We start from the raw sequence: 10,854 nt of genomic DNA, 5'->3' as shown, positions 1-10,854 counted from the left end.
GTACACATTCTGTGAAAATATAAGGCCATGTCAAAGACTGAAATTATATACATCACGTGGGCTATATAACATTTTTGTGAAATAATATCTTTTACAATATGCAATATAAATGACTCAACTCTCCTATCAGGCCAGTAACATGACCTTACATAACATGCAATATAATTTACCCAACTTACTTAAACTAGGCCAGTGCTTAACCCGTATTTCTGAACCACACAAGCATTAAAGGCCTTCCAAGTGGGCCATAATAATTCAAATCAAGATTCCTTAATAAACTGACAACTATTGTAATATTGTGATGGACCCCGGGGGTTCGACGAGATGGAGAACTACCGATTAAGTTCTTTTATGAAGCCATGTTCATCACGACGACCAATGTAAGCAGTTTCAGGTTTTACTTTGCAAAACCCGACCCACACAAACACAGACAAATACCTTGATGCCGATTCAAACTTTTTTTTCACCGATTCACTTTTCCTTAGGTAGAAGAAAAGAACTACAGTTGCCTGGTTTGATATATAGCACACGGTTTTATTAGTATATTTAGCTTTGTGACATACAGCTTGGGAGAAAAAAAAGTCACAATGTCATGTCAGTGACATTTTTCGCAGTGACATCCCACTGGAGAAAGCTTCTTCTCAAATCATTGGTTTTCATTAATGAAAGTGATATGTTAGGAGCCGCCCATGCTGTTTGCATTAAACAACAAAAACTGATTTTTTTCATTTTCATTCAATCTTTCAGTTTCTTCACATATGTATGCATCAACACTTTTCTAAAGAATTAAAATATTTAGCGACACGTACTGAAAAAGTATTCACTGTTATATATATATATATATAACACAATAAATATAAAAAAAAAGATTTATTTTGTATATATTATGGTATTAAAGTGGGAAATGGGTTGCCAATAGGACTACTTTTTCAAATATAAAACAGCAATCATTTACCTGAGGTTTTCACTCTGCTGTTCTTGTACTCTAATACTTGATGTCTGCACCCGGCGAAGGGTGTGAGAATGGCTTTTAATCATTAAGGAACACACGGCCAGGTTGTCCCTAATGGTCAGAGGAAAAGATTCATTTACAACAAGCCTTCTTCATTTTGTGTATCTGTTGACAGCAGTTAAAGAAAGTGATTGGGGTCAGTGACGGGGGTCTCCCAGACAAAAACACTGTCTTGTCTTACTGTAAATGCATGAAAAATTGCTGCAAGTCCCATTTCCCTTCACTATAAATGAATCAGATCAAATTAAGCAGTGCCCGAACAGAAGAAGGGAAAGCGTTTGAATAAAAAACAAAAACAGAACAACAACAAAAAAGAAAGAGAATCTCAAAAATCTGTACATGTAAACATCACACTTCCACTGAGTCCAAAATGAGAAGGAAAGAGACAGTTTCACATTGGTATTAGGTACATATCAAAACCCGGAGCCGACGTCAGCGGCCCCTTAAACAGGAGAAATCAGGAGGAAACAGAGACGGGATGGTAAAGATCTAAAGCACCAACAAATTAGAAAAGAGAACAGACTAAAACAGGGAACCACATGAACTTGAATGCAGCTGTACACCACTGTGGTAGAAAAATAAAAGTCAAGTTGTTTTTTTCTTCTTTCGTTACTTTTTTCTCTTTTTTTTTTTTCAGAGCTATACATCTGATCAAACCAGAGCGTTTTTCTTAAGTTATGTAGTTTAGCAGCAACCGTAACCAGCGTCACACCTGAAAGCAAAGCCTGAACCCGTATAGGACCGTCAACGCGTTTGTGTGTGTGATCTCTTTATGACAGTTGGCCTGTTTGGTTAATATCACAGTAGATTGCGGTGCTGATTGAACAAAAAAAAGACACCTTGAAGGGGCTTTGAGGTACCATATGACAGGAGATATGGAAAGCTGAAGGGGTTTCTAATACAATGAAGGGATATATATATATATATATATGTATGTATGACAATCAGTTCGGTAAAGCCCCTCTAAAGGCACGGCGCATAACTAATCAGAAACAGTTTCCCAAACATCTCGGTCATACAGTACTGAGATAACAGTTCTTTGGGGTTTGTGGCGCAGGGGGAGTCGGGCATCAGGCTCTCGACGCGACTAACACTTTAAAGCCTGTGCGGCGTGGGATTGATTTTGCCCTCGGTGTGTGAGTTTCTGCAATCTGATGTGACCGTGGTTTGGCTGGCTGCTTGGCATGTTGACATCCTTGTTTGGAATGTTATAGGCATACAGGACAAACTTCACATGTGATGTCGGTACAAAACGGTTCTGAAAAGACCACTTGCGATACAAAAAGAATTACAAAATAATAGTAATCGAGATAATTATAATAAAAATAGGAATCAGATAAAAAGGTTTTCGACAGTGGGCCACAAGGCGTCCTCAGCGGCTAGCGTGAGAACTCGGATCCGAGAGTGAGAGATGCTCTGATTATGGCTAAAATACCCCTCACTCTTCCGGGACACACCGCGCTGTACGACCGCACACCGAACACAGAGCATGGAAACAAAACTGTGAACTAGTTACACCTTTTTCAAGATTGTCGTTTGCCTTGTTTTACAGTCTGTTTTTCAGTAGCTGTCCTTGAGTGAACTGGAGAGAAGAAACACCTTACGAACAGATGAGCGCGTCGCTTTTTGCGGCTTCTTTCCACACAGATGCGGTTAGCAGTTCCGTCTCCATTGTACGGTTTTAGAAAGCCATAGAAGAGCTCAGTAGCATGTGAGGTTGGTGTATAATCAGCAGCGCTCGACGGCAGTGGGACCCATATCAGACCGATGACCGAGACAGCAGCTAGAAATCACCTGACCTCTCAACATCTGTGTCTACTGTGGACAACTTGGAAAAGAAAAGCAGGTGAGACAGAGAGATGAACAGAAATGTTAACAGCGCAGAAAATAAGGAGAGGGGAGATTTGTTTTTCAAATCCAACCCTATGAAAGTGCAGGTCAAATTAGGACGAAACATCGAATTTCACTTCAAAAATCAAAAGAAAAATTAGTTTTTTTTCCTAGTACTTTTGGTTATAGGACTTAAGCATATTTATCTCCAATTTTAGTTAGCATAATGAAAATAAAAATACCAACATATTCTGCTATATTGAAAAAAAGTATTTTAGTTTGTACCTGTAATTTTTCAACTAATTAAAAAAATATTAAAACATAAATGTGTTACATTTATTTATTATAAATACTGTAATAAATATGCATTACAGTATTTTTACTGTAAACTACATACATTTTATATGACCGAATTATAAATGATAAATTCAACAACCAATTTAAAAAATAATAATAATTTAAGGATGCATTAAAGGAGCACTCCACCTTTTTTGAAAATAGGCTCATTCTCCAACTCCCCCAAAGTTAGTTAGTTAAGTTTTACTGTTTTTGAATCCATTCAGCCGATCTCCAGGTGTAGTGATAGCATTTTTAGCATAGCTTTTCATAGATCACTGCATCCAATTAGACCAGTATCACTGCGTTAAAAAATTACCAGAGAGTTATATTTTCTGCCGATCTTAGTATATGATATTACTACAAAAGTGCCAGGTTTTAAATAGGAAAAATATATAAACTCTTCTGTCATTTTTCAATGTGATGCTACCGGTCTAATTAGATTCAGTGATCTATGATAAGCTATGCTTAAAGTGTCCAGACCCGATCGGCTGAATGGATTCCTAAATGGTAAAACTCAACTTATTAACTCTGGAGGAGTTGAAGAATAGACCTATTTCCAAAAAAAAAACAAAAAAACTTAAATATTGGTGTTAAACTTAAATATTTAAAACATTTAAACAACTTAAACGTTTAAGTTTTATTAAATATTTATATATCTCCCCTTTATTTCCTTATTACTTAAGTTCTCTCCTCAAATAAAAGAAATAGCGAAGACAGATGAGAGAGGTCAAGGACCCTTTAGTGATCAGAGCAGCGTTAAACAGAGTCGTGCACAGTAAGGAGAGACCTCACGCTGTCAATTTTGCATATGTCTTCACGTCTATAGCAATTCTAATCAACAACTCAATATCGAAGTATGAGGCTGGACTGTGAAGGCCTACCATAAATATAACACATCAAGTTATCATTACTTCTACGTGTCCGCTGTTGTGTTTTGAGCAGGGGTTTCAAAATTGCACACAAATTTGTCTTAAGAGGGCAGTGTAGTCTCTGGATACACTCACACATCATCATGGCTTTCAATCATAAGTAGGGTCCGGTCATGTGATTACGAATGTAATGATTCTGAAGGCTCCTCAGCAGGGGTCATGGTAGCCTCTCTGTATTAATCTGTCTCCTTTAGGGCCAGAAATGCGTTTGATTATCTTCTGCATTGCGATATTCTTTCTCCATCCCCCACTAGCAGTGCAACGCGGAGCCGCCGAGCTCCTCAATCACAGATTAGCGCTGCCTCTGTGTGCAAATGGAGCAAATTACAGTGACATTACTGTCAGTCAGTCCCTAAACAAATCTACCTCACTAACTACACATTTTTAAACCTCTTCTGTTAAATATTCCGTTCACTAAAGACCTTTTAGCGTGTCTGTTGGTGTCGTACGCGTGTTCGTGTATGTGTGCGCACCGAGCTCTTGTGCCAAAGACGATTTGATCCCAGTTGATCTCGAGATTTAAGCACACACCGCGCTTTTAGAACAAATCAAACAAAAGCAAACACAAGCAGCCCTCAGTATTAAATCAAACACTCTCGACCAGAATGCAAAACGGCAGTTTTTATCTTTTTTTTTTTTTTTTTTGGATTTGGCTTCCATTTAGTTTTTTTTTTGTTTTTTTTTTTCGCCTTGTTTTTTTTTTTTTTTCGCCTTGAGGTGCTCTGGTTGTGTTTGGGAGGCTTGAGGTTTCAGGTCTGTGGCGTTACGTTGGAGTCCATAGCAGCAGAGTGGATTAATGGCCATTAAGAAAAGTCAACAGATATAGACTTACAAGCTTCCATTCCGGATCCTTCCCCTCCGACCGAAGCAGAATAATAAGGTGGAGGAGGAGAAATGGAAGGACACATAGAGAAGAGGAGAACAGAGGGTGACCCGTACAGAGGAAACGAAGAGGGTCGGCATCTGTGAGACCGAAGTGTTTCAATGCATCAGGAAAGGTCCATTCCCAAAACGAGTCCAGTGTATTTTTGCCATCAATACCTTGAAAAGGATCGGAATATATACAGTACAACACATTTGAAGGAGGTGGAAATGAAAATGCGCAGTTCAATTACAGAAACAAATTCACTCCCACTCTCTGCTTCCGATGCCCAAATCAGCGGACTGTGAAGTCGAGGACGGACAGGTGATAATTTTCTTCTCCCACACACAGAGAGGGAACGCTGGGAGAGAGAGAGCGGGACAGACAGGCTGAGGTATTTCCAGGTGAGCTTCCACCTGCGTATCTATATGCATAAATTAATGATTCAGAGGTCAGAACGAATGGAAAAGTGCTTCAGGACACAGCGAGTGCTTATTTACAGCAAATACAAAGGTCTATTAGTTTTCTTCTTGCTCTTTTTTTCATCTTCTTTCTTTCCATTACGCTTCCAAATCAAAAGTGTCTTCATTTAGTTAGTGCCGCCTGGAGGATTGGCGTGCCATAATTCCTCCTTTGAAGTAGCTAAAAACAAAGAAAATCAGAAATCGATGGCTCTCGGCGGGGAACGAATGGCGGTTAAACAGAGGGAGGCTGCGGAGAAGGCATGAAATGCGGGAGCAATATGCGGAGGACCCATCGAACCTCAGTGTCCTTCAGAGATTCATCTCCATCTCTCGGCCGCTCTCGCTGAAATGATATGAAAGCAAAAGCTTGATGGAGCTATGTGTTTTCTCTCTCTTCTAACATCTTTAAGAGCCAGATGGTTTTCCTCAGTGATTGGAAAACCTCTGATGAGAATCATGTGAGGGACGAGGGTTTACGCGTTTAGACAGAGAGCGCTGAATCGATTCAGTTCTGTTGTAGTATGAGGTTCTCCAGCTCATCTGCCGATCGTAGCAGGAAGGCCGCGGACTCACGGTATCCCGCGATCAGCTGACGCACTGCCGCCACTTCTGTATGGCTAAGCTGAGCTGAAGCCCCGCCTCCTCCTCCGTTCCTGCCGAGACTACTGGAGCTTGACGAGGACGAATTTGAAGCCAGAGACTTCATACTGAGATCAGTAGGTCCTGAACGGAGAGGACAAAAATATAATTACAGACATAAAAAGAGTTAAGAACACAGACACGGTAGCATTTCAGAGAGCATAGAACCGTTTTAAAAACCCAAGATTGTTCTTTTGACTCTACTCCAATCTACAGGGGCACAGGAACGAAGCCTCCTTCAAATAGGTACCAGAATATAATGGCCCGCTCTTGTGCTGTGCGCAATCACATCTAGCATGACCAATGTAGTCCCATATCTTCAGAAAATTCCATTTTTGGTTTAAAACAGTAATTCAAAAGATTTTATAACTTTAACTATAAAGAAATAAATGGTTTTACATGAGATATGTAATTAAGTTGACTTCAGCAGTTTTTGGTTGTATTGATTATATATACACATTAAATACATAACAGCTTGGGCCCAGATGTTACATTTTAAAATGTATTTGTTTTTGTAATTTACCAAGTTAAAAGGTTTACTGTATATGAAATATTTCCATATTAAATTGAATAAAACAGAATTGTGAATCTCCATTAGAACAGAGCCCCAGTAGATCAGTCAAAAACCTAGTTACCGGTCTATTATTTTAAAGCAGTGAGCAACACAATATTTAACAACCCTCTACATAATACACTATATGTAATAACAGAACTTCATGTGTATAATTTATTATTTGTATTATTTTATTAATAGAAACTGTTCTTTAATAAAACAGTAATTTGATAGCCATTCATTTTATTCATTTTATATGTTATGTTTTTTTTTATTTCTATAAAAATTTTAGAATGTTAGAATATTTCAATACATTAAAAAGAATATCATTAATTGCATTGATAAGAAAAAACTCTTTTTAAGTAATTCTTTAGTCCCCTTGGCCCTCTAATGGACCCTGGTTAAGAAGCACTTTTTAATGCACCCTAGCCCTTATATGTTGTTATTTACTTTGTAGGCAATTTTGCTTGTATCTTCTATCTTTTCACATGCAAGGCAACTGTGTGAGTAAGCATCTGGATTAAACTTCAGTTAGGATGTGACTAGCTTCCTCTCTTACCGTTGGTCTGGGCAGTAGCTGTTGTCAGTGACACGGGGTGTTGCATGCTGGCACACAGTCCGCCGTAACCACGATAACTGTAGTTGAGGCCTCCATTGATGTATAGCTGGTCCTGGGAGTAAGCTGAGGCAGCAAGGGAGTACGCAGAGTGGGTCAGCGAGACCGGCTCACGAGAGACCGCCTTATCCAGAGATAACTGCTCATCCTGAGATAGACATGAACATATCACGTTAACTTGGTTTTAAAATAAACAGCGACACCAAGACCATTTCAAAAGCATGACCTCCACTCATTCAGCAGTACTTACGTGTGCCTGGTAGACATCCATGCGCATTCTTTTGGCAGCTTTGCGTGATTCACTCTCACAGGCGGCTGCTAGAATGTTCTCAGCCATGGCCGAGGTCAGGTGGGGTGGCGTGGGTCGAGTCTGCTAATACACACACAGTACATTTAATATATTAACTATTATGGACTCATTTTATGAGTCATGCTGAAAGAACACTTAATTTCTCAGAATCTCATTTTATATGTAATATACTAACATACATTTTTTTTATGTTTTTGAAAGACGTCTCTTGTGCTCACTAATTCATTTGTCAAAAATAGCAATACTATCAAATATTATTAAAACAACTGTTTTCTATTTAAATACATTTTAAAATGTAATTTAATCCTGTGATGTCAAAGCTGAATTTTTAGCATAATTACTCCAGTCTCCAGTTCCCATGATCCTTCAGAAATCATTCTAACATGCTGATTTTATGTTTAAGAAGCGTATCTTATTATTATTATCAACGCTGAAAGCTGTTGCTGTGCTTGATATATTGGGGAAACTGTGATCTGTGAATTAAATTCCCTTCTCTGAATTTAGCTTTTTACTTTACAATGTAATTGACAGTCACTTTTGGAGCTCAGATAATTTAATTAAAATTACTCCATCAATATTAACTTAGATTGTTTGCCTTCATCACTAAACAAAACTGCATTTCTCAGTATCTGTATTGTGTTAACCACCAGGGGGCAATATGAGACATCTAACCATTAGAAAAAGCAGAAGGGGCTCAATGTGCCAGCGTATACCTCCATGCCATTCTTCTTCATACGGCGGCAGGATTTGAGGTAGGTACGAATGCGTTTGCGAGCGCGTTCCTGAAACTCTGGGAACTGACGGCTGCAAGACTCAATAATGGCCTGGATCTTCTCTTTAGGCTGTTTAGAGATTGGCACCATACGGTCCAGGTTCTCATCCACAAAAAGACGCACAAACATCTAGAAAAAGAGAGAAAAACGTATGACTAATTATGAGGTGTGAGTGAAATCCATTCATAAGTCGCGAGTAAATAATATATAAATAAATAAAAAGCCACACCAGACCACATGCTTTTATGAAGTAGAAGATCATGAGCTGAAATGTCCTTAAACTCACATTAAAAGCCTTTAACCTCTCTGGATCCACTCCTTCCACATCATTGATCTTATCGCTATCGTCATGGTCATCATGGTCATCGTCATCATCGTCAGCCGTCTGAGGCCGACCAACAGTCAGATCTTCAGGGCATATCTCCATCTTTATTGAATCATAGCTGCCTGAACTGTATTGAGGAGACTGCAAAAACACACAAAGAAACCAAGGTAAGGCTTCTGTCTGCAAGAGCGTATTGAAAATCAGAAAAGACTTTCAAAGGACTGGGACTGAAAGATGTAGAAGTCTAGCAAATAAGTCCATTCACGGCCACCGTGGCTTCGGCTGATGAAAACTACATCTTCAAGGTCTAACGGTGTTATTCAGACATTCTCGGTACAGAGAGTCTTGGGCTGCATTTGAGATCGTGAATCCATTCATTTGAAAGATAGTTTTGCGCTCTTTTCACAAAGACAATACAATTAAAAAGGAGATGGAAAGCATACTGAGGCTGACCATGGAAAAGAGGAATGAAATGAAAAGTTTCTATTCAGACCGGAGCCTTGCTCGGCATATTGTTTAAACCTCTCTGCATCTGTCTGAATGAAAAATGCTCCTGTGCCATGTGAGCTAACTGAATGAATGAGGTTTGATTGAGCGCCTTTGCATCGGTGGGTTCAACTGGCATTGTGCGCTCAAAACAAATGAATCCGCTATGTACAAGGGTGAAGAAAAAAACCCCCACAGGCATTACCAGTAGCAAGATTAGCAAATAAGTATGTTAAAAAGTCATATAATTCAATTCCAAGTTATATACTACACTTAAAAAAAAACGTAACGATACCAGTGAACTTTTATGACTACTGATAGCGTTCACCATTTTTATGGTGCTAAATGATTATACATACCTTGTTATTATACTCCCTGATATCTCGGTCAAGGCGTATCTCTGAGGATTTGGGGTATTTTCTGCGCAGCTCCTCTGAATGCTCAGGGTTAAAGGTCGCCAGCATGGCAGCAGCACTAGGCAGGGCCTGACTCAGTCTGTCGCTGAGGTTGACTGGTTGCTGGTCCTCTGAGGATGAGGATGAGGAAGTCGTGCTGAAGTCGAGCGGTGCCGCTGTACCGTTTCCGTTGCCGTTAACCTCGGCGTACGAGCCCGATCCGGGTCCCGGCCCTGTATTGTCACTCGCTGCGGCTGCACCCACCGAGGGAGGAGTCAGTGTGCGAATGCCATTGCCACTCCCACTTTCAGAAGATGAATCATCTAAAACAAAAACAGCGAAAAATCAGTTTTACAACAGACAACACACCATACTGCTCCAACAACACGCACTGATTATTCTTAAAAGGTGCAGCATGTCATATCTAGTTCTAAATCATAATGACAAGTTCCCAATTTCCTAATCATTCTCAGATTATTGATCAGAAAAGCAGACAGTAATGCCCCAAACAAGTGGAGCTTCAACAAGTTCTGGTCCCCAAACTATTTTGAAAGTGTGACAAAGAAACAGTGCTTAGGGCAATAAAGCAACTTATAGTATTTATTTATATTGATGTACTGTCCAGTTCAAAGAGCTGGATGTATGGATATTAGTTTATGAAGAGATCTATACCACAGCAGAGCTAACCACACACACACACAGAAACATACACACCTGTGGATGAATGCAGAAGTGCTATACATTTTTGTACATTTTGAGAAATTTTTCAAAAATCATTCAGAAATTATTTTTTTCTTCTCAATATGTGGATTATATTTTAATAAAAATGGCATGAAAGTACATTCTGCTGTAAATGTTTGTCAGTACATCTGGGCACATTAAATTGAATTGAAAGAAAACAGAAGTAATTATGAAATTACATAAATATGTACTCGAATAATACAATTAACTGCGTTTAAAAAAATATAAGCTATAATACATTTTCATGTCATTTGATTTTACAAGTAATAATAAAAACATGACTGACTGAAGAACTGTGAAAAAAGTGACGTGTGTATAGCTGTAATGCCTTCATAAAGCTATAGGGGGAAACAACAGCGAGGGCAGAATTGGGGTCAGCGTACAGTGCCAGCAGGAAAAACAGAGACAGAGGAAAGAAAAAGAGAGAGGACAGGATGGATTGGATGTAGAGGAGAGGGCACAGGCCGGTTGGAGAAGGAGGGATAGAGATTGGATGAAAAGAGGGAGGGGTGATGCGAAGTGAGTTAGGGGACGAGGGCAGCGGGAAGCAGGTCAGAGTCAGGGGCACTGAACATCGATG

General features: G+C 39.3%; 1 protein-coding gene across 2 annotated transcripts in view; it reads right to left on the bottom strand.

Annotated features, from left to right (window-relative positions):
* Positions 1-3,368: 3,368 nt before the first annotated feature.
* The window catches only part of nol4lb (nucleolar protein 4-like b), an 83,868-nt gene continuing 76,382 nt past the window's right edge, over positions 3,369-10,854 (bottom strand). Inside the window, exons 6-11 of one of the 2 annotated variants that reach the window (XM_043225170.1) lie at positions 9,498-9,856; positions 8,614-8,793; positions 8,268-8,456; positions 7,495-7,617; positions 7,188-7,392; positions 3,369-6,159 (exon numbers count right to left, since the gene is read on the bottom strand). In XM_043225170.1, coding sequence (XP_043081105.1) covers positions 5,942-6,159; positions 7,188-7,392; positions 7,495-7,617; positions 8,268-8,456; positions 8,614-8,793; positions 9,498-9,856 — 1,274 coding nt within the window. In that variant the 3' untranslated portion in view covers positions 3,369-5,941. The remainder of the gene's footprint in view (positions 6,160-7,187; positions 7,393-7,494; positions 7,618-8,267; positions 8,457-8,613; positions 8,794-9,497; positions 9,857-10,854) is intronic. The other variant, XM_043225171.1, reaches the window with a different exon arrangement.

This window comes from Puntigrus tetrazona, chromosome 23, assembly GCF_018831695.1.
Source record: "Puntigrus tetrazona isolate hp1 chromosome 23, ASM1883169v1, whole genome shotgun sequence".
NCBI lineage: Eukaryota > Metazoa > Chordata > Actinopteri > Cypriniformes > Cyprinidae > Puntigrus > Puntigrus tetrazona.
Note: the sequence above shows the minus strand (reverse complement) of the source record. Positions and strands in the feature narration are given on the sequence as shown.